This window comes from Solanum lycopersicum, chromosome 2, assembly GCF_036512215.1.
Source record: "Solanum lycopersicum chromosome 2, SLM_r2.1".
Lineage (NCBI taxonomy): Eukaryota > Viridiplantae > Streptophyta > Magnoliopsida > Solanales > Solanaceae > Solanum > Solanum lycopersicum.
Genome location: NC_090801.1, coordinates 69624386 through 69649140, shown reverse-complemented (window position 1 = coordinate 69649140; position 24755 = coordinate 69624386). Strand labels below are relative to the sequence as shown.

The 24755-nt window shown below is 30.4% G+C and overlaps 3 protein-coding genes and 2 long non-coding RNA genes across 5 annotated transcripts; 2 read left to right on the top strand and 3 right to left on the bottom strand.

Moving 5' to 3' along the window:
• The first annotated feature begins 202 nt into the window (after window positions 1-202).
• LOC101267180 (protein PHLOEM PROTEIN 2-LIKE A10) lies at window positions 203-4470 on the top strand. Its single transcript, XM_004231894.5, has one exon. The coding sequence runs from the start codon at window positions 3049-3051 to the stop codon at window positions 4300-4302; it is 1254 nt and encodes a 417-aa protein (XP_004231942.1). The 5' UTR covers window positions 203-3048; the 3' UTR covers window positions 4303-4470.
• Window positions 4471-5213: 743 nt separating this feature from the next.
• Window positions 5214-8318, bottom strand: LOC101267466 (uncharacterized). The gene is made up of 2 exons (XR_182442.5): window positions 7789-8318; window positions 5214-5590 (listed from the first exon to the last, which is right to left on the bottom strand). It is a non-coding gene; the product is annotated as an uncharacterized lncRNA (long non-coding RNA).
• A 673-nt stretch (window positions 8319-8991) lies between these two features.
• Window positions 8992-9564, bottom strand: PSK2 (phytosulfokines 2). The gene is made up of 2 exons (NM_001306182.1): window positions 9428-9564; window positions 8992-9344 (listed from the first exon to the last, which is right to left on the bottom strand). Exons 1-2 carry the CDS (start codon window positions 9545-9547, stop codon window positions 9213-9215), a joined length of 252 nt encoding a protein of 83 aa, NP_001293111.1. The 5' UTR covers window positions 9548-9564; the 3' UTR covers window positions 8992-9212.
• Window positions 9565-12138: 2574 nt separating this feature from the next.
• On the bottom strand, window positions 12139-12758 carry PSK4 (phytosulfokines 3). The gene is made up of 2 exons (NM_001306180.1): window positions 12605-12758; window positions 12139-12472 (listed from the first exon to the last, which is right to left on the bottom strand). The coding sequence occupies exons 1-2, from the start codon at window positions 12722-12724 to the stop codon at window positions 12344-12346; spliced, it is 249 nt and encodes an 82-aa protein (NP_001293109.1). The 5' UTR covers window positions 12725-12758; the 3' UTR covers window positions 12139-12343.
• Window positions 12759-13825: 1067 nt separating this feature from the next.
• Window positions 13826-15849, top strand: LOC138342325 (uncharacterized). The gene is made up of 2 exons (XR_011215162.1): window positions 13826-14617; window positions 15089-15849. It is a non-coding gene; the product is annotated as an uncharacterized lncRNA (long non-coding RNA).
• Window positions 15850-24755: the final 8906 nt, after the last annotated feature.

The window sequence follows — 24755 nt, the reverse complement described above, 5'->3', positions numbered from 1 at the left end:
ATGACGAAACCTTAGCTATAATTGAATTACTAATCAAAATGCTCTTGATTAATAAGCTTGTCGTTATGTTTTAGGCATGTAGTGAAAAAGGACTCAAATCAAGTTTTATATGATTACTTGAGAGCATTCAACGATTATTCAACATAAATAATAATAACAATAATAATAATATATTAATTATGTATTCCCACTGTTCTTTTTTTTTTTTTGAAAATATCAAAATTTTTGTAATCCCTATAATTTTTAGTAGGGCAACTTTCACATATAGTAAATAAAAAATTCATATTTGTAAATATACATGTGTATAATTCGCTATACATATACAATTGAAATGAATTGTATAAAATAAATTGTATAAAACGAGAAAGAGAGAAATTATATACAATTTGAATTTATATAAAACGAGAAAGAGAATTAGACAAAAGAAATTGTTTATATAAGTGTATATTGGAAATATATATATATAAATGAAAAATAGAACTCGTTGTAGTTTATATACATATACCTATCGGTGTTGTTTTAAGTTGAATAAGTATATGAAACTGTTGTCTATTTTTTCAAATTTATTTATTTATACAGTGAAGGTTCGTCCTTAGTTTGGATGAATAAGTTTGTGCGATTGTATGTGTCTAAATGATCATTATACAAAAAGTAACCTTATAAAAGAACAATGCACAAAATTGTATCAAATGTAAATATTTATATTGTATATACAGAGAAACTATTGTGAAGCTACTAGTACAATAACTATTAATGTATTAGTGGAACTGCACATTATAATTTTAAAAATTTGTGTATAATTAAAATTTATATCAGTGGAAACTATATATAATTTCTTAAGAAAAATATGATTTAGGGAGAAATTTTAGGAGAAACTGAAAGAAATTCAGAAGGTAAAAATAGCTAATGAATTTGTATAAAAATAGAGCGTGAACCCCAATCAATTGAAAAAAAAAAACTGATTTTGAATCATCAGCTTTTTTTAGATTCGTGAATCCCAATTAAATTGGCAAAATATGTGCAACATTTGCTGCGCAATACAAATAAATTAAATAGTAGCTATAAAATTTATTTTGATTTAAATGCTTGCTATTATGTACAATTTTCCCTTTTTAAGGGCTATGTAACGTATAAATTCACTTCTAAACATCCGTAAATTATAAGAGATAATAAAAATCACATTAGACAATCCCAATATATGCCGTTGGCAGAGGAAGGAAACCGAATTGGAGTATTCTATTTGTAAATGATCTAATATTTGTCCAAGACGGTATGGGTTCATATCGTGAATGAATCTGAAATAGGTTGGAAGGGTACGTGTTATAATGAAAAGAAGTTGGGTTGTACACTTGTCGTTTTATTTGTCTCTTATATCAAAACGGAATACGTCTTATGTATATCATGGTGGGTGATTACATGATTGATATTTTTCTTTTGTTTTTGTATCATAACCACACTTACTATTTTACATTCCATTCATTATGAAGGAGCTAGTATGAGTTATTATATGAGAGAATCTTTCAACTTAAAAAAAAATGTTTCACTTGATATAATTAAGGAATTGTTGATACATAGGATAAGGTGAGATATTTCAGAATTATACTAAAGATAATATCTATTAAACGTAAAATAAATTTAATCTCATTATTAATCATGATTATTCATCTCCTAAGGGAATAAATTAGTCAATCAATTATAATTGTAGGAGCGTAACAACGAAATAATTTAGTTTCCATATCAAAGGACTCCTATATTTCGTATATGACTGTTGTTGGGCTTTTCCCTGACTTTTAATTTGAAGGCAATTGCCAAACGTAATCCAATTCCTGTAGTTGTGAATTGGACTTATTTGGTCCTGATTATCTATATTTCTGTTGGGAAACCCTGGCCTGCATCGCCAAGTCGTAACAAAGAGTGATATTTCTTCTGAGATATACATAAATATTTTCAGACTTCAGAGCATAATATTCCCCACAAGTTATGTGATACACGATAAATAAGAATATGCTTTGTTTATTTCTTTAAAAAGGTTGTCGATGAAATGCTATAACAAAATCGAGTAAGACCTATGAGCTTTGAACACTCCCTAGTCCGTACCTTAATTAGAAAAATGCATTTTGAGTTTTTATGGAAAAAATGTCTTTCCAAGTAAATTGAAAAAAGAAGAAATAATATCTAAAATGATACGAAAGAAGAAAATGAAAGTCCCGGGCCACGAGGAGCCAGTTGGTTGCAACCACTTGGCAAAAGAAAACAAAGCCACGTCACCAAAAATTGTAGCTAATTTTGTACACCGCTTTTTGACTCTAAAGATAATAGTGGGACCCGCCATGAACGTGATCATCTATATCCTTTCAAGTTCCAATACCATTTTCCTTGCATTTAACAGAATACCTAACTCTCTAATTTCCAGACTCCTCCTCATGACTTATATCCCTATCTATTCACAGGGGCGGCTTTACAAGATTTTCAATATTAAGAGAACATAAATTTTTCATTATGCTGGCAAAAAATATATAAAAATTTTAATTACATTAAATTTCACTTTAACTTTTTTTTAAAAAAATATTTACGTAATTTCCAAACACAAGACCACTAATATGCTTCACAGCTATCGCTATCCATTTCCATACACACACATCCCCACTATTTATCATTCAAATCATATTATATTAAAATATCTGTGAAATAAAAATAAATAAATGCAGTTAACAAGGACGTAGCGTGAAAGCTGAAACAGAGTAGGCCTAGTAGTAGCTGTCGTATTTTAAGTCGTTCTTATCAATCTACAATGCATAATTTATACAGTAGTTCTGTGGTGGATCATCGTCTTTTTTTTCTTCTTTTTTTCTCTGTTGCTGATGCGCAACTGCACCAGGATCTAGATAGTCAAAAACTGCTTTGACGTCAGCCTTGAGCATATTCAGGTTGGAATACATCTTTCCGCTATATTTCTGTTAACAAATTCCCTGAATTTTGTATCTGTTAGAACAATTTCTCAAATCCGTTTCGAGGATTCAAGTCCAGAATCCAAGATTTTGGAGATTTATGGCTTTGAATTATGCGGATTTAAAGCTATTAAGGAAGGGTTTAGACTATACTCGGAGAAATAGGAACTGGGTTGTTGCTTTAGGAGCTCTTGGTGTTACTGGTTATGGCGCTTATAGAGCTTATTACTCACCCTCTATGGTTAGAAAGAGGAATAGATTTTTCAAGCTCATAAGTGCTTTTGTTTCTTTAGCTGAGATGGTGGCTGATTCTGCTGATGTAATTGGGATTGTTTCGAAAGATCTGAAGGAATTCATTTCCTCTGACTCTGATCAAATTCCTAGAAGTTTGAAACAAATTTCGAAGATTGGTAAATCAGATGAGTTTTCACAATCTATTGTTAAGGTCACTAGTGCGTTGACAGTAGGAGTCGTGCGAGGCTACCAGCAAGTAACTGCGGAAAATGATGTTTCTGGGGCTGCAAATTCTGGGCTTTTTGACCAGGTTTTAGATAAACTGTTTACTGATGCAGGGTCTGGTTTTGCTTCTGTAATTGTTGGGAGCTTCGCGAGGAATTTGGTTCTTGCTTATTGTTCGGACAAAAAAGGCAATGCTAGTTATTCTGATATTGAACACTCTGTTCCAGGATGGGTTGATGTTCTATGCCAGGACAAGTGCAGAGAACTGATAGGAAATTGTATACAATTGTTTGTGAGCACTGCAGTTGCTGTTTATCTCGATAGAACAATGAACATCAACACCTACGATGAAATATTTTCTGGGTTGACTAATCCCAAGCATGAAATGAAAATGAGAGATATGTTAGTAGCCATATGTAGTGGTGCCATTGGAACTTTTGTTAAAACTTCTCATCAAGTTTTGACAAATAGTGATATGGATACAACTTCAGAAATGTATTCTTCTTTGCCACTTAGTTTCAAAGCGAAGCAATTTTTGGACGAAGACGAGAACATGCACAGCGGGTGGACAAATAAAGTATCTTCTACTTTGGCTTTCCCAAGAAATAGGAGGTTTATTCTTGATTTGACTGGGAGGGTCACCTTTGCGAGTGTTAAATCTTTCTTGGAGTTTCTGCTAGAAAAGTTGTACGAGTGTATGCGAAAAAGCATAGATGTTGTCCAGGAGGAAGTGGTGACACTGAGAACAAGTGTAGATGTTATACAAGAGGAGGTGGTTGATAAGAGTACGGAAGCTTGCAGGTATGTGAGTGGGAAATCATCTACTGCTGTTAGTGTATGCCTCGCGCTGTGTTTGCACATACTTAATGGCCCTTGGATCCTGGTTCCAAATTAGCAAGTTTCGAATAGAATCTGAGGCTTTTTGTTTGTTAAGCTTCCTAGAGTATTACATTCTTTTCCCAAGGGAATCTTGGATAGTACAACTGTATATGATTTGTCTCTTCTTGTTGATTGATTGTATTTCAATTCAAGTATGTCAAAGTGAATGTAATTATGCCTCTAATTTTTCTGTCTCCTGGCAGCGGTTCTTTTGCTTTTCTTCATTCAGTTGAGGTGATCATAGTTCTAGTAAGTAAAGAAAATATTAAAAGCCATGCAACCAACAATCAACCATTGAAGTTTTTGATCTCGAGTCAGGTGTTTAGTAAGGGCATTTGTTGTTTGATCCAGTGGTATGAATTTATACAGTAAAAAGGAATATCAGAATAGCTTCTGATAATGGCATGGTCCATTGTCAACAAAATAATTGACAAAATCAGTGTTGCAATAGGAACCCCTCAAAAGTTGATAACCCGCTATTTTAGGCCCACAGCTTCATGGTTACACCAAAAGCAACTAAGTAGGCTGCAATAATGTTTGAGATACGTTTGAAGCAAACCATGTATTGGTAGCCTTCCTAGAAGAAAAAAAAAGTGATTTCGACATATTTCAGCTTTAATTGTCGATTCAGGAGCTCAGCGCTAATGTTCTAAAAATTTTATTCCATCAAGCCATTGGATAACAGAACCATGAAACAGACGCATACTTGTGGCAAGTAAAGATCCTTCCAAATTAAAGAGGAACAAATTGTGTTTCATGATATTACATTCAGTAACCACCATGCTTTGTAAATGATCAATTTTTGATTCTGATCACAAATTCTTAATCCAAATACTTCAAAGAGGATGATTTTCTTGGTTCCAAGTAAGATGCAATAAGCAGTGGAAGGAAAAAAAATAAGAGACGTAAGGTAACATAGGCACAATATTATTCTAATTGACATATAATATTTCTCCTGAACCATAATGCCACAGTGGTTGCTTTTGCGTGTCTATTTTCAACAACAACAAGAAAAAAACCAGAAATAATTTTGATGCACAGTCTCATACAAGCCACTGAAGGATGAAATATCCAAATCATCATGGCGTAAACTATTTGGATGAGGATGTGTCTGCAGAAAGCATTTCTAAAGAGCAACTACCAACAGAAAAATACTAGCATTATATTAGGCTCAGATATGCGTCTGATCGTTCTATGAGGTGCTTAAATCATTTTCTTTTGCAGCTGGTTCCTCCTGAAGTTTCTTCTTCCAATATTCATCAAGTGGTTGTGCAAATATAGCTTTCCCAGATACAACGCCAATTCTACAAATTGACCAAGTAAAAGATCAAGCAAATAGAAATAAAAACATAATGCAGTATACATATTATTTATTGACTGAGGTCTAAGAGGATGGAAGTCGTAATTTCTGAACTGTAGAGTGTAAAAATCCAGATGTCAAAGACGTGTCAGGAACTGCTTTGGTCAAGAAAGGCATGAAGCAGGTATACTGGGAAAATACACTATATCTAATCACCCGTAGTTGTTACTTCTACTTTGAACTGTATACTCCAAAAATATAACTTAGGTTCCAACAAATTCAGTGCATACACATTTTGTTCATTTGCATAGTAAATATTTAATTAATTAGGTTAATCATGCCTCAGAAACACCAAGCTGAATAAAGGTGCCAAAGTTATTAAAGGTAATGATTCAACAAAGGCAGAGGCTAGCAGTATTATCGAGAGATTAGAATGATACGAAGTACCAGTACAGCAATTTACTTAACATAAGGAAGAGGCAAGAAACAAGAAAGGGTATATGCAGCAGTTATTTGTTAGTGCTACAAGAGAGTACAAATGCACTCTTAAGTCTTAAAAGAGGCAGCAATAGCCCTTAAGAAACATAAGACAGCCTTCTCTTTAACAAGGCCCCTTACAAACAAAATGTTGGCAAAGAAAAAGAGCAAAATGAAACAAGGTGTTTAACAAATTTAAGTATCTCTATTCAAGTTTAGCATACAAGCACCTTGGCTTTCTTGGAGTAATGGGCATTGATGGTTCAACAGAAAAGAGCTAAAATACTACAGGGACTATACAATTACATTGGGTGTCTATGTGAAAGCAGATTTCTTAATTTGGGTGTCTATGAAAGCAGATTTTCCTACTCTTCCCTTGAAGAGAAGAGGAATCCATCTACAATTTAATATTTCACCTGAACCTAAGCTAACTAATCACTGTTCCAAACTAAGCAACCCGACCCACCTCCTCCCTGCATGCATGAGCCACACCCCACACACTCAGAGATAACCCCATCCAAACGACCTTGAAAGTCATACCTAGTTCTTTCTAACAGTTAGATGGAACCCTTATAAAGGAAAAAAAACAGATGGAACAATGGAAAATACACTTCTACTTATCTCTGAGTATGTGATGAAGATTCACAAAGCAGTACTAAGGATGTGGCAGCTCCAACCTGTGAATTGTGAAGAGTACAGGTAGCGGCTATTAACGATTATTCTAATTCTTTCTTTGATAAACCCCTTTTCTATCTCTAGCTTATCAATATGTCAAAATATACAGAAGTAAATGTGCTAGGAATGGCGCAAAAAATGCATACTTCCCAACCATACACCAAATATAACAAAATATTGTCGTACTGTATGATAACCATAGCAGCAGAAACATGTCAAAAGGTACATATAGCAAAAGCTAGGAAGAACAAGGGGTAAATGAGAGAAGGAAAATATGTCATTCTTTTACTTTTTGTCTTTTTATCTCTCTATTTTGTTGGCGGGGAGCTTGATATTGAGGATGTTCTCCAACTCACTTTCAGCCAATGGTCAGAGGGAATTCGTTTATCCACTGGTTGCAGCCATCTGCATGTAGGGAGTTGGCGGAGCTATATCTAATGGATTGTCTCGTACTCACTCTCTAACCTAGTAACCTTACCAAGGAAAACATTGGGGGTTGGATCAATATCTATCCCCAAAAACACTTAGAAATTTCACCGAGGTTCTAGGCTCAATTTTAGTTGCTATACAGGATAGACTGTGAGCGCAGATTTCCTAAGTTGTAGTATCTTCAATTTTCAGGAAGTCCAAAATTTTGTCTAGGCAGGTGAATCGAGCTTAAACAGAGACTTTATTGTTGGAGAACAATAGGAACAACAGAAAACAAACAGCAAGCTAAATTTAGGACAAGTCAAAGATGCTCTCTACAATTTTTGATACTTGAACCTATACCATACTTAGAGCTATGAACACAACAATTAGAGAACCAACCCTAGAAATTTCTTAATCTTAATCATCATGATAAGAACATATGACAGTTCATTTATGTATTTCTTCAAACACCTTTGCTCCAATTCATGATAATTTTTCAAAAACTTAGATTACGCAGTACGATGGGTTTCTTTTCTGGTTTTCCTCTTTTCTATTTGGGTACCATGATAGGTCAGTAATGAATCCATATACAAATGTCAATCTTAAGCAAGTATGGAATAATGGTAATACGAAACTTACATAACTGCGCCAATTACCAGCGGAAACGACAAAAATCTTCTCCTGAACATCTTCCCTTTATCTTCTCCTAATCTTCTCTCTCTCTCAGTCCAGTAGTTTCCGTCTTGAGAAGCAAGAGATCGGAGCTATCGGCAATTCGGCATCGGCTGTAGCTACTGTTTTGTTCAATTACCTTCACCTCTTCTATTCCTTAAGAAAATTACACAACAACCCTTCTACTTTCAAAAATTACCATTCAGCTACTCTCCAATTTAGTTATCTTTACCCAATGTAATTTGATCTAATTCCATTAGGTTATTCACGATATTTACCTACAATTAGCTTTTACATTAACATATTTGTACAATTTATTTTAGACAATTGCAACAAAAAGTAATCTCAGCATTATAATTATTGCCATTAATATTTGTGTTTGTCATCCAATTTGCTATATGATGGTACTACAATTGAATTGTGGAAAAATGTCATGTTGGTCCATTGTTAGTTATTTCTTGTTAACTTATGAGTTATGAATTGTGGCATGCTATCTTAAAGAGTTCCTACAAGATGGAACTAATTATATAATGAATAAAAATAAATAAATTGTTATTATATGAATTTAGGATACTATAGTCAAGAATCAGCTTAACATTTGTAAAAATAAAAAATTGTAATGGCGGAGTACTAGAAATATGTATAACCACGTTGAGATACACCAATTTCAACTATCTGACAAATGTCAAAGATAGTAAGTCTTACTATCCTTATTTTTATCTTTGATGAGGCAGGAAATGTTATCTATGTACTATAATTTAACACGGCTCGTTTCAGCATTTATATAGCCGACCTTGTGCTGTTAAAGCGTCATCAGATCAGCTATAACGTTTAATATTCTGCTCATTTTTCTTCTCTTGGTTTTTGAAAGTTTACTAAATTTAACATCCGTGCACTACAAGGTTTATTTAACACTCTCTCAACTTATTGGAAATTTCAACCCTCCCACACCACCTATGTGATTTCTTTCCATGTTAAGCTACTCCAACTAGGTCCCAATATTGTTCTCCATATACCAAAACATTTTAATTTTTCTAGTAAATTTCATTTTACGGGATGTCATAGCAAAAAAAGTGATACTCTATTTTTTTGAAAAATTCCTTAATTTTGCTCTTAATAATGTCACAAACATGTTTAAAATTAGAAATCTGAAAACACACATGTAAATATACAAAGAAGGTTTTATTTCGTAATTAAACCATATGCCTAGTTGAAATACCGCCAAATACAAAGCAAAACAGAGATAGTATCATCTAGGACGGAAGAGGAAATGCTATTAATACATTTTAACGTACAGGAAAAATCAACGGGACTGATGTACAGTAAGGTAATTTTAATGTGTGATATGTAACTGTCTCATCTACTTCCAATATACCAAATAGCAAACTAGTTCACGGGTTCTGATTTTGGGTATAGATATAGTCAAGGTGAGCAGCCAAGTTCCTTCTTTCTAAACATTCTTCATCCTGCCCTCCGTTGCAGCTCTCTTCGTTTGCTACTTGTTTTGATTCCCTAACATGATCCTGAAACGTAATAATAACAAAATTTTAGATCATCGTCTAATGTTTAATCATAAAAATTCACTGACATATTGAACTTTGGTTACCTGGTGGTGATCAATGTTGAGGGATGCCTCGTGAAAAGCTGGGGCAGGACGAGAAGCATAGGACAGGGCAAAACAGAGGAGAAGTATAATGAAGAAAAAACTGGTATTGGCTTTAGACATGGTTAATTAGAATTTTAATTTAATACTAATACTTGTTTCGAGTAATATTGCTATGTAACTGCAGCTCTATGGCGTTATGTGGTGACATGTATTTATACTGCGAAGTGGAGGGCCTATCTCAACGATTGAGTGTGAACAAGGATGAGCTAAAATGGGCGACTTTAAAGATATTTGGGTAATGGAGAATCAGGAAATTAGTTGTTTTCTCAATTTGGACTAAGATATAAGTATTTATTTTTTTTAACAATAAAGAGGGCAGAAGAAGAAGAAGGAATCTTCGAAGGAGTATTAATTAACGATAATTTATTGATAAAAGATAAAATTCATAGCTACGTACATGACGCCATTTATAACACCATTGATAAATGGTTGTTACGTTTCCCAACTAGTATTCACCTTTTTTTCAATTAGAAAGGCATTTATGCTTTGCTGACCCAATATATATTTAGCAAAAGTTGGGTTGCGACTTCTTTTGTGATGAGCGTAATTAATGGGAAAATTAATAAAGCGGTGTCTCAAAGCCAAGACACCAAAGTTTGATTATTGTTACTATTAGTGGTTGAATTAAAATTTTCATCCAGTATAATAATTTCTCAAACTTATGAATGACAATTGAATATGGAGAATCAAATTTATAAATCATTTAACATCTTTATATTTATAGATAAGAGATCTGAAAATGGTAATTTTCTTCTATTATTTTATTCATACGTGATCAAAATGTTTTATTTCCTTCAATTGACTCCCTTTAAATAAAAATAGTTATTGGGTAAAAGGCCTTTCCCCGAATAAGGAATTAGAAAGAACAATAGAACAACAGTAGTTCATGAGGAGTATTATTCTCAAACTGATAATGAATAATCAAAATTCTGAGAATGAGATGCAAGTTTTAGCATTCGATTTACACATTGGTCTAAAAGATTTTCATGATACCAGGGGCGTTTTATTTTTCTACCTTGCCCAATCTAAGCATTTTCCACATGAGTAAAAACACGTGTACAATGGTCCACATATTCTAGAACAAAATAGAAATAAAAATTTAATCACAGCTAGTCTTCTCGTTATATAATAGTATTATTATTATTTTGGTTTTATACTTGTATAGTCTTGTGGATATTCTGGAGGAAAGCGAAATATAGGAGCAATATGCATGCATCTCAATTTGCTATTGACTCTTTGGAAAACTCTAAATATATAGTTGACAGAAATAGAATAATCGTCTTGGTCGAACAGGGGTGGCTCTGCCGTATTAAAAAAAAGACAAGTGTCTTAAGCTCTCAAATTTAAGGGCCTCATTTTTAATAATAATAGGTTATAAGTTAGTATTTTTTAACAAATATTGAATATTATTTGTAGAAAAAAATAAAGTTTCAAGAAAAATGAAGGAACAATAGAAGAAATTTGACATATTTGAAGACCAGTTTTAAAAAAAATTGACATATTTGAACTACTATATCTCATTAAAAATAATTTAAAATAAAAATAGTTATATTATCAATCAAAAACTAGAAGAAATCAAATATGTAAAGTTATTAACAGTTAAAATTTAAGATTCAATTTAATTTTTACTTTAGACCACTAATATATTTGAGTCCCTTTTATGGTCGAAGCACATTTCGTATAGCAGGTTGACATTTTTTTATTCTTCTTCATAATGGACAAAAATCATACATGTTTGTTTCGATATAAAATGCCACTTCGTAATCACGACATGATATGAGGAGGAACTTGGAAATATGAGTCCAACGTAGGGAAGCCAGGTTCATCCGAACTTCCTTCAACAAAAATTATATATTTTATATGTGATTAAAATTATCTTTTAAATATTTAATTAGTAAATATTAAATCCCTTCATCTTCTTTGTATTTTAAATTCAGTAAAAATTTTGGTTTCCCAACTTAATATAATTGTGGAATTGTGGTGCACTCATAAATTTGATATCTTGTATATCACTCCCTTCATCCATTATTAATTGTCATATTTTTCATTTTTTTGAGTCAAATTATAAAACTTTGACTAATATTTTAAGATATATTTTTTCATCATATTGATTTGTAAAATATTGCAATGTATAGTACTTTTCGTATAATTTTTAAAAATCTAGTTTTTTTATTTAAAAAATTGAATTAATTTTGAAAACAAGTCAAAATAAAAACCATCTCTAGATAAAACCAAATATATGTCAAACTTTTAAGTCGTCATTCTTATTGGTACCAACTTGAATTTATGATAATATACAAATCACTATATTAGGATTTTGCAAAAAGAAAAAAAAAACTTAGTACAGGTCCAATGCTCACGTTTTATTAATTCAACAACTAACAACCGGTCTTCTCTCGTCTCCGTAGCCGAAATGCTGCGCTAACTTTGACGTGGCGTATTGCAATAAGTTTAATACAGAAATCCTAATCATGATAAAATTAAAACAGAAACATTATATATCTTAAGTACATACTTCTTGCATCAAAAAATAGATTTTCTCACTGTGATTTTTTTTCTCTCAATTAGTAGTAAGAAATTATTGAACTTGCTCTACTAATCGATCAACTTGCATTCAAGTAGACAAATTAAGTAATCGATCAACTTGCATACACCAGAAACTTCATATGGGATTTATTAACGTACAGGGGAAAATTAACAAGCAACACACGAAAAGCAATACTATAAATATATGTGATAACTCACTCGTTCTATCACTACTTTAGTGAAACATGAATTAACGTTAAACTTAGGTCAATTAATCATTGTAAAACAAATTAACTGATCATTTTGGTCCTTGGGAATCGTAAACTTTCTTCAAGGGTTCTGATTTTGGGTATAGATATAGTCAAGATGAGCAGCCAAAGTCCTCCTTTCTAAACATTCTTCTTCCTTGACTCCTTTGCAACTCTCTTCCTTACCAACTTCCTTTGGTTCAACAACATCCTGAAATTATTCAAATTATTTAATACTAATACCAGACTAAATTATTCGTAATAATAATAATAATAACGTTCTATATTTAACAACGTAATTTTAAATAAGATAATCATATAATTCAATAATCAGACTACATACCTGGTGTTGAATATTGTTGAGAGTAGCCTCGTGAAAAAGTGGGTTAGGGCGAGCAGCATAGGACAGGGCAAAACAGAGGAGAAGGATGATGAAAAAAAAGCTGGCAGATGCTTTAGACATGATGGCTTATTATTTAGCTCTAGCTAGATGCTTAGTTTTTGAATATGTATATGCTGTCTATAGCTTAATGGTCTCTGTGTTATGTGGTGGCTTCAATTTATAATGAAATGGAGAGAATGACAGTCACAAATTTCTAGGTGTGAACTTGAATGAGTGAAAGGGAGACTTTAAACATATATCCATGTCAGGGGAATGACGATATTTTATCTTTTAAGTGGACTACAATCTATGTAAAATAACAAAGTTTTTTTACCAGAGAAAGACATATACTAAAAGGGACATTAATTAAAGCAGACAACAGGAATAATTTAATGGAAGTACAATTAATTTACTGGTAGATAAATAGATATTCATATGTTATACCTTTTTGTTTAATATATAGTCGTTGAATTCCGATTGAAAGTAGAAGTATTTATCACTGATAATTCAAAATGGCATTGTCTTGCTAAGAGATTTAAGTTTTGGGCTAACACGCCTTCTGGGGTCCGTTAAACGTGAATTATTGTTTTTATTTTCGAGTTGTTAAAGGGAATAGGAAAATTCGAATGAACACCATTAACTCGAAAATTGACATTTGAATTTGTTTCTGTCACTTAATTTTGTGAACTCTCCTCATCCACAAATATGACGCCTTTTTGTGGCCTAGGTTTGTAAAGTAAGTCATTATATAAAATAATTTACCAAAGTAATACATTTTTCTAAAATTTTACAAAATTAGTATAAACGTATTTTATGGTAACGTTTTAGGGTATATTTTAATTTTTAAAAACTAACAGCATCAGGTTGATATACGTTACTGTAAGTAACGTTTTACTCTTAAAACGTTATTTTTAGTAACGTTTTACTCCTAAAACGTTACTATGAGTAACGTATATCAATCTGACGCCATCAGCTTTTAAAAATTAAAATATACCCTAAAACGTTATCGTAAAATACGTTTATACTAATTTTGTAAAATTTTAGAAAAATGTATTATTTTGGTGAATGACTTTATATAATGACTTAATTTGGTAAAAACCTCCGAAAAGAGTCTCAAAATAAAAGTAAATTATCTATGTGAAACTGGTCACTAATATGTCATAATTTGCATGCATTTCGTAAGATGCTTTTTGCATTGAGGTGTTCATATGAATTTCATGTAGGGTTTAGCAGAGTGTGAATAGCAAAAAATATTAAAAGTGTGAGCGAACTAATTTGGAGCGAAAATGAAACATCATTTATAAAGTACAAATGAAAATTCATTTCTCCCATATCGATAAAAGAAAAAAAAATTATTGTCCTTATATAAATTAACACTTCCTTTACTTCTTTTATATAACACTTCCTTTACTTCTTAAAGAGCTAAGAAGAAGTCGCGCCGCCGTCATTGCTCGGATTTGGATTTGGCAAATGATGTGATTGATAAATTTTTTGGATAACTCTTTCCAAAAAGTCGTTATTTTTCTAACAGACACATTTTTCGAAAAGTTGATATTTTTTTTTCAAAAGATGCAACTTTATGAATAAAACGGGTTTGACGGGACCATTCAATTCATTAAGGGGCATAGCGGCACCCTCGTCCGGCGCCATTTCCGGACCTAGCAGCAGACGGGCGGGCCGTGCCTGAATTCAGACCGGGACGGGACTATTCGGTTGAATCTCTTCTTGCGAAGAGGCACCAGATCAGGGGGCTCATCTTCTCCCCAATGGGAGAAGCGCTTAGTGAAACAGATTTCTCTGAATAGACACGTTTCTTGCTGAAAATGGCTATAAAAGGAAGTCATTTTCATTTTTTCATACACTGAAATTTTCTTCTCTGCATTTTTTTGTCCCTCTCAAAATCAAAGTGTTGATTGACTGAATCTATGTGACTTGTTGCTCTTCTTAAGTTTGCTCAAGTTAAAAAAGTTTGAGGTACCGTTATTTCTTTAACATGATTAATCCGTTTTATATTGGGACAAATTAATCCATAATCTTGGGTACAGTAAGGGGATTAAATATCTTAAGGAGACACATTATTTTCTGTAGACTCAGATTATTTTATATTCTGTCTACTTTATCTTATTTCTATTTCTGTTTTTTGACTAACCTTATAAATACAGTTTCCAAGAGCGAGATCAATGCAAGGTTGAGTGTTAATATTCGATATAGACGTACACTTCTGTGAAGCAACATACGTATGATATAATATCAGGATTTCTATATTTTAAAGCATGCATAATAGATCTACTACATTTCTCTAGAACAGCCAAGCATGTTCTTTTAACGGTTTTCTTCATGATCAACCGTCTTCCTTTTATTACTGGTTCTTTTGTTAGGTAGTTGAGAATTTAAATATTTGTAGTCTTCTTGTTATGATTAATTAATTTGTGGTGCCGTGTGTAGTACGTAGTGTTATGGGGATATCATATCTGGAGGACAGTGAAATATGGGGACCTGGCAATTTATTTCATCAAACTAATTTTAAGGACTTGGTGTGGCTAGAGAGCTCTGAAAACGCTACAGAGTAGGTTACGTTGCAGAATCGCCGTTTAAATTGAAGAATATCTAGTAAAAGTTGACATTTATGTTTCACATTCTTAATGATGAATGAATACTTCTTACATATTTATGGTGATATATAGGCCAATTTCCTTATCTGTCTCTTGATTATCATGGCCCCATATGATATGTTACTTCTATTTCAAACTGAAAAAGATCACTGTTAGCCAACCATTATATTAAAGATGTTTTTAAAACAAAATAATCAACAGATACAATTACCATACAGTTATAACTTCTTTTTAAAAAATGAAGTTGCATGTGGTGCATGAAAGTTGTACATAAATTTTTAATAAATTTTCAGCATTTCTGTTTGTTCTCAACTTGATAAAGAAACATGAGCCTCTCCTTTATACTCCGTGAGTCTCTCCGTTTAAAAAAGAATAAATCTTTTTTTAATATTTTAATTCTTTCCACGTAGCATGTTTAAGGCCATAAAATTAAAGGACAATTATGTTTATTTGACATAACTTTAATTTAGGATATTAAGATTCAAAAGTCTTCTTTATTTTCTTAAATTTCGTATCAAGTTAAACTAGATCATTTTTTGTGTAACGGAGAGTGTATTATTTATATCTGAAAATAAAATAAAATTATATATAGTAGATGTTGAATCTCAGTCTTACTTCTTTATTTGTTTAATTCTTCATATTCAGAATATCGTTAATAAAAATTCTGACCCGAACACTAACCGAATCAAGCAACAAAGGTTACGTGCATTGATGAGGTGCTAAGCTTTAGGTTTAGCCAATTTGTAAAGGTGGTGATGGATACAAGAAAATATACCAGTCTAATTGTGCCTTATTTAGATACTTCTAATTAATATACAATTCAACTCAATTCCCTCCCGGTCTTGTCCAACCCAAAGGCCAGCTTCTTTAACATAAAGCGGACTAAGCAATGTGTTTAATTAACTTAATTAATGAATAAATCATTATTCTAATGATCATGAGATGACCCATCACCAGAAGTACTCAAGTACAACAGCTTTGAATATTCAAATACAATACGCTAACTAAATTTATAACTAAAAAACGCACTTAATTAAATAGAGCTGTAGAGAAAAATAACCTAAATATGTCCTATTCACCAAAGTTGACCAAACGCGTAAGGTCATATACCTAAAAAGTCATGTTTTCATATATACTTTTGCTTTAAAGAAATTGGATGTGCCCTTAAAAAATAGCAAGTGAAAAGAATGCTTGAAGTTAAAAATTAAAGGCAAATATTCTACCAGTCAAAAGCTCTGATCCGTTAAGCACTTTCGGCCGCTAAAGCACAAATTGCTTAATTCCTACCTTTTGTATATTTTTCTTGATCAAGCAAACAATATGTTAATATATGCTGCCTACCAGAAAAAACAAAGAAAGAAAGGAATTTAAGAATAAAAGGGTTTTAACAAGATCTTCTAAGATTGTGATTCGGCGTTTTTTTGACAACTTTATAGTGTGACAACCATATGAGCTGACAAAGAGAAAGATTGATATGCTTTTGTATATAGGCCGACAAATTTCTGAAAAAAATGGTTGCATATTACACTTTTGGCGAATATTACATTGCAATGATAATAAAAAATGAAGACTTTAATAAGTTACAACTTAACTTTATATGAAACGTACGTTTTTCATTGAATGATATAAAGGCAAATCCAGGAGGTCTATTAGACTAAAGCAGACAATACGTGTTATCAGTAATGTAATTTGAAGTTAGACTTCCAGCATCAAATATATGCACGTATCCAAAACTCCAAGTAAAGGATATACGGCTAGTTTAGAAGAGTGGATTGATTGAAGTGTGTTTACTATTTACTGCTTAATTTGCAGCAATAGGAAAATAATTGTTACTTAGCATTTATTTACACTAAACTCAAACAACTTGATCTTAAGCGTTCTAAATTAAAGTGGAAAATATATTATTTTACCGATGCTCAAATGAGAAAACATATATATATATATATATATGTTCAAGACACGCATTTTGATGTTTGACTATTGATACAAAAGCTTCAAACATGTTTTGAATACAATTCGTTTGCCTCCTAACGGTCAAACAAAAAATTTGCATAGCAAAACCTCATAATCATTTTATGTTTGACAATCCAGGCTGGCCATTATATCTATTTTAGAACGATTTGTCGTAAAGTATCTCTTTTTTTGGTTCACCTTCATTTTCTTTTTTCTGAAATTCTGCAGATAGGCTTCATAAAAGTGATGACTTGCTTGCTTTAATTTAGCTATTGGTCTTGCATCTATTAATGTGCAATTGACATTTTGTGCCAATATTCAAAGTGAGACTAGAGAAGTGGTAAGGTTCAAAATAAAATAAATATGTGAATATATTGCTCGTCAATTGTTATCATTACTGCCATTATATATAATGCTTGTACTGTGGAGGAAATTATCGTCACATACAAAGAATTTGACTTCTCAATTCACATTTAAAATGAGACATATATATATATATATATATATATATATATATATATATATATATGCATCCTCAAATTCCTTAATTGATAAGTTGTTAATTAATTTAAGTTGCTTTTGCAATAACGTAACTCCAAATTAGTTAGCTCCTAAGCTAACGTCTTAATTTACAAAAAAATATTAGTCGATATATGATTATTATAATTTTCAAGTCTTTTTAACGCTTATAAAATTACACGTACAACAACCTTTTATCAGTATTTTTCAAACGGAACTGGTAAGGGAAATCTCCTTTACTGTTAATTAGCTATAAACAAAATTCACATGCATATGGCATCAATTTTAAAAACAAAAATAAATAAATAACTGAAAATGGATTATATTAGGCCCATGTCATAATAAAATTAATCTTGATGATCCAGCAATTAAAATAGAAATGAGGGAAGTTCGTGAACCTTGAGTATGAACACTTAAAATTATATGTTGAATATAATGACGATTAATAGTAATTATCACAAAACGTGATGATTAACTATTGTGGACTTAAAAGGAAACCTTTGAAAGTTAAAATTGTTATTTTACTTTTCCCACCATCCATCAGTAATATATATACAAGTCTGGTCCCCATTACTTACAAGTTTCAAAATATTTGAATACTTCAAATATTTGTTATGTATTTGGTTAGTGTGGTTGGTCATAATTGTGGATTATACACGACAGTTTAATTATAACCAAAGGATATCATTGAACTATCTCAAGTGATACGTTGATTTTTCTGATAGAGATATAGGCTCCCTATTAATAGAAAAAAGTAGCCAGTCTTATATTTTCGAGTTTAAGATTTCTCAATTTTAAACATTATGATAAATTAACAATTGTGAGATCACTTGGCCAAGTTATGGAAAAACAAAATCAAGATTCAGTAAAGTTATACCATCCAGCATTTTTAGCATCAATTTATTTCTTGCGGAAATTACTAACATCGTATATGAGTGATATATACCTGAATAATGAAATGTAATGTAGAGTAGAAACCAAACATATTACGAAATTGTAATATTTCTAGAAAAATTAAAAGATTATAATAATATTGAAATTATCATTTTGTTAATTTGTTGGTTTTAAGCCAGTGTTCTAAATTCAAATTAGTCCCTAACTGTCTTAATTACAAGATATTTGTCCAAACCATGGTATAAATTATTAGTTATACCATGATAAAATATAATTTGTTGCACAGTTAGATTATAGTTACAGTATTATTTATGATATAAATTAATGGAGTAAATATAAATGATAATATTTATTACATCAATATGATTAATTTTTTTGTAATAAACGTTTATTAAAAAGGGAAAATTGTACATAATAGCAAACATTTAAATTAAAATAAATCCTATAGCTACTGTTTGAAATATTTGTACTCCGTAGCAAATTTGCACAAATTTTGGCATTTGGTTCGGACCCACTCATCAAGCAGAAGATTCATTTTTATTCTAATTCATTCCCTATCTTTTCTCTCCATTTTCATTAGTTATCCCTAAAATTTCTTCCCAAATCAATTATTTTTAATTGGTTGTGGCCCACCCTCTATCTTAATTCAAATCTGTTAGCTATTTTTACTCTTCCAATTTCTTTCAATTTTTCCTAAAATCTCTCTCCAAATTCGATTTAACTTAAATAATTATATATCCTTATACAAACACAAATGTATAAAATGAGTTTGTGTTTGTATAAAGTGAGAGAAAATTGTATAAAGACATAAATTTTTTTGTTAGCTTTTGCCTTTCTCTTTCTTGTTTTATACAAATTTAAATTGTATATAGTTTCTCTCTTTTTCGTTTTATACAATTCGATTCAATTGTATATTTCCTGCCCAAATCTCTTTTGTCTCTCTCTTCCTCATTTTATACAAATTTAAATTGCATACAATCGTTATATACACTTATAATTACACATACAATTCATCTTATACACTTTGTTTTATACAATTCTCTGCCCAAGTCCCTTTCTCTTTCTCGTTTTCGTTTTATACACTTCATTTTATACAATTTGCTTTAATTGTATATGTATAGCGAATTATACATTTATACGTTTGCTATGGAATGCAATTATGCAAACTTTACTATAGCATACAAATATGAATTTTATGTTTGCTATATGTGAAAGTTGCCCTATTTAAAATGTATATAAATTTGTTGTATATGTGTTAGGAAATATTTTTCCTTTTTCTTATGAGGTTATTCAGACGAAATAGCCCAACCGATTTTGTGAAACTTTATCCTGCAAAATATAATGGCCCAACTAAAGTTCAATTGGACTCGTCTAGTGGTAGCAAACGGGTAAATTGGGTCAAATGTGAAACGGGTTAAAAATAGTTAAACATAAAATGGGTAATCATTCAACCCGTCCATATTTGATATGCGTAAAAATTGGTTGGAAAGTTTACCCATATTTTTCTCATATCTCATGAATAAATATTTCTTTACTTAAGAATTCAATATGGAGAAAATAATTTAATTTTTTTTAGATGAAATATGTTGAAAATGTTTCACTTAGTTTTATATTATTATATAAGTAAAAAAAAAACTTTAAATAAAATTTCGAGGTTTGGGGGTAGAGGGTGGGGTGGGTTGGGGGTAGGGGGTGGGCGGCGATGGCTGAGGTTGGGTGGGTCCAGGGTAGGGTGAAAAAATAAATATTTGAAGTTGAAAATATTTTTTAAAAACAAACTTAATTTTTTTTTGGGTTGATTGGGGGCGATGGTAAGGATGTAACAATGAAATTTTGAAGTTGAAAATACTTTTTAAAAATAAACTTAAATTTTTTTTTGGGCGGGGGAGGTGAGGGTCTGGTGTAGGGGTGGGTTGGGGGGGTGTCGAGGGTAGGGGTGAAAAAATGAAATTTCGAAGTTTAAAATACTTTTTAAAAATAAACTTTAATTTTTTTTGGGAAAGCGTGGGGTGGACGTCGAGAGTTGAAATATTAATAGGGACCCATATATGAAAGTTTTGAAAATCGCTTCTAAAACTTGATAACAGAAATTTTTTTGAAAATTTGAATAAAACTTTCAATACTCATATTTGACCCGTAGTTTACCCATAATATACCCCTATTTTAATGGGTAAAATATGCATATAATCTCAAATATTACCCATATTTAAAAAATTACTCTTTCAATCCATATTTGATGAGTTATTTAGATGAGATAGTAAAAAATGAATTTAAATTACCAGCACTAGACTCGTCATATATCCATACCGGACTTATTATTCGTGACCCAAGTCGTTGTTGCTCATTTTTTTCATAATATAATAGTCCAATGTGATATCTTTTTTTTCCTCGCATAATTTAGTGGAATTAATAAAGACAACAGAATCAGGAAACTTATGAAATACTGCAATTCGAATTCTTTAGTTCTTTTTTATTACTGTGCTATATATCTTTTGATCAAATTGAAAGAAGAAGAAGAAAAAAAATGTTTTAGGGGTAACTGGTAATCTCTAATTGGACAAAAGAATGTTGGTCTGGTCTCACCAACTTTTGAGACTTGGAATAAAGTTTGTGGAATTGAATTTTTCAACTTTTTAATACTGAATCATTTGTATTTTACAATTTTTAATCATGATCCATTAAATTCAGATAAATTCAAAACTTAATAGTAATAACATCCGCCCCTAAAGTATAATTACAAGTAACAATTAATCAGAGGAAAACCAAATGATGACCTAAGCACATATCAAGTACGTAGTAGTATAACACGCGATAAATATAACGTCAAACTTTATAAATCTCACTAATTTAAATTCTTAGTTTAAAATTTTCGATAGTTTCAAATATTATTTTCTTTATCATATACACATTCAGGATACACGAGTTTAAATCCAATAGATACATGTATCTGCAGAATAGGCAATTAATTTTGAAAATATAAATTAATCAAATTCTTTACTATATGGCAAAAATCAAAGAATGTATCTATATTTAATTAATTTCATTTTATCATTATTTGAAGCTATAAATTCATTAATATTAATAAATAATAAACGCATGTATACGTTAGTCGATTATGAAACTTGATTAATTTCATTTTATTACTCTTAAAATAATAAATCTATTAATTTGATACATCTATTATCAACATATGATGTATCTATTATCAACATATGATGTATCTAACAAATTAAACACTTAGATACATGAGTATCATACAAGTATATTCATATGTATCATAGAAGTATCTAATATTAATTTCATATATTTTTTATATGTGGTTTAGTCCTAATTTCATGTATCTATTTATGTGATCTAATATTATACCTATCTATTTATATGATGTAATTTATTATCTACTGTTAATTTAATTTGATGTATCAAGTATCAATTTCATATATTATATTCAAAACATGAATCTTGGATACATAATGAACATATACATAAAATTATGTGTATCTAAATATGAAATACAATTGAAATGCACATTTAGAAAAAAATCACAACGATAGATTAGTATTTATCTTATCATTAATAAAGAAAATCATTTATTTTTTAGCCTATGACATTTTTTCAATGATATATATGATCTCTTAACTCGGATGTACATATTCTTAACTAAATACATATACATCTCATGTATTCCAATATTATTAAAGTTGATATGTACTTAATGATGTATTTATTTTGTTATCTTAAGCTTGATCGTATGATGCACCCGTATCATTGCTATCCCTAACCACCAATCGAAGCGATTTTCCGATCATGTTGTCCACTTTTCCAGCTACTACTCTGTCCGCCAATTTATCTACGGCTTTGGATGGCGGGTTTACTCCTACGAAATGTATCGAACCGGCTTTTTTATTTGAAGAAGAAGAAGAAGCGGTTATTTTAAACGACAATTCAGGGTCTAATGACTCCAAACTGAATTCTGATCACTCTTGTTTCGATTCTAATTACAAGATATTTATCCAACACATGGTATAAATTAGTATAAATGTATATTTGCTGCAAAGTCAGATTTTCATTATATTTATGATCTAGATTTATGGAATAAAATTTAGTATATCAAAAGTTTTTTTTTTGGTGTATATATATATACACACACCAAAGTTCAAACACATCCGTGCACTACAGTACGAATTAGCCCAATGAAATTTCTGACATTATTCTGCAAAATATAATGGCCCAACTCAATCTAATTGGACTCGTCATACATTCTTACCGGACTTATAGTCAAGACCCAATTCTTTGTAGCGCATTTATTGGGCTTGGATGCCCCTAAAACATTGGCACATATTAGCCTAAAAAGTAACTTTATCGACATTTTTTATTTATTTTTAATAATAAAAGATTTTAATACATCTCTCTTCTAATTAATAATCATTACTTCTTAAATTAGTAAAAGATTATTTAAAATTGTCTCTCCTTTCAAATTATTATGTATTTTTTGAAATAATAAAAGAAAAATAATTTCACCTCTCTTCTAACTATTAACTATTTCTCCTTAAAATTAGCAAAAGATTATTTAAAACTCTCTTCTTTCAAATTATTTTATATTTTTTAAAAAAAAATTAAAATAAAATTAATACTATCTCTATCCTATCTTCAACCATTTCCACTTAAAAATAGCAAAATATAGTTTAGAATTATATATTTTTGTAAAAAAATTAACAAATAATATTTTGATTATGATTATTCTTTGAAGTATTCTTATGAGTTCATTGTTTGACAATTATTTTGTCTTTGAACTCAATTCATATTCATTTAACAAATTTGGATACATTTATTTGCATTAGTATTCATTAAAATATAATTTACATTTGTATTGGATGCATTTGTTCGTATTCATAATAAATTGGTATACATTTATTCATATTCATAATAACCTGGTATACATTTATTTGCATTAATATTTTTTAAAATTTACATAGGAATACATTCGTATTGGATACATTCGTCCATATTCATTTATAAATAGATATACATTTGTTTGAATTAGTATCTTTATAAATTTACATATGTATACAGTTGCTTGCACTACTAATTAACAAAATTCATTAATAATTATTATTTGTTCGTTTGTATCATTAACAAACTTAGATACATTTGTTGGAGACAAAATAAATATTCATCATCAAATTCAATCAACAAAATTAAATATTTTAAAAACTTGTCATGAATGTATTACTCCGTCTGTTTGAAATAGAATGATCATATTTCCTTTTTAGTCTGTTTGAAAAAGAATTACCCCTTTTCTTTTTTGGCAACACTTTAATTTTAACTTTCCAAGTGGCATGTTTAAGACCACAAAATTAAAGGACATTTTGGTACATTTGACATAATTTTAATTTAGAATCACAAGATTAAAGGACATTTTGGTACATTTTTTTAATTTAGAACCACAAGATTAAAAAGTTTTCTTTCTTTTCTTAAACTCCGTTTCAAGTCAAATTAAGTCATCTTTTTTGAACAGGAGGGAGTAATTAACTATTTATTAGAAATTGAGAAAATCTCAAATCAAGAAATCACGATATAGAAATTTTTATGGAGCAAAACGTAGCAAAAAATACAAATACGAGAATTTATAAAAAGCAAGATAAAGAATATAGAAAATCTCAATTTTTTTGTAAAATAACCAAGAAAATCAATAAATATAAAATAAGTATGATTTGAGTTACTTACTGTGATTGATCTTTAATGAAAATAATTTAGAGAAAAATATAGAAATCCTAAACTTGAAAAGAGGGAGGAAAAAAAGGAAAGGAAGTGAGAATTGAAGAATACGAAAAATAAAAATAAAATTATTGACAAATTATAAGGAGGGAGGAAAACATAACTACTAGGAAATAGAGTGAGAATATCAGAAGAAGAAAAAATCTATTAGAAAAGAATGTGGCTATTTAATGTCAAATAAATATTAAAAGAAAATTGCTAAAAAATTTAAAGTGAATTATTTATTGTCAATAAAATCTATAGGTTATCTTATTGTGCCATTTTTTCAAAAATGGAACCCTAGTATTTTTCTTTTTTCTTTTTCTCCTCTCGTAATTTAATGGAATTAGTTCAAATAAGATCAATCAGACAACAGAAGC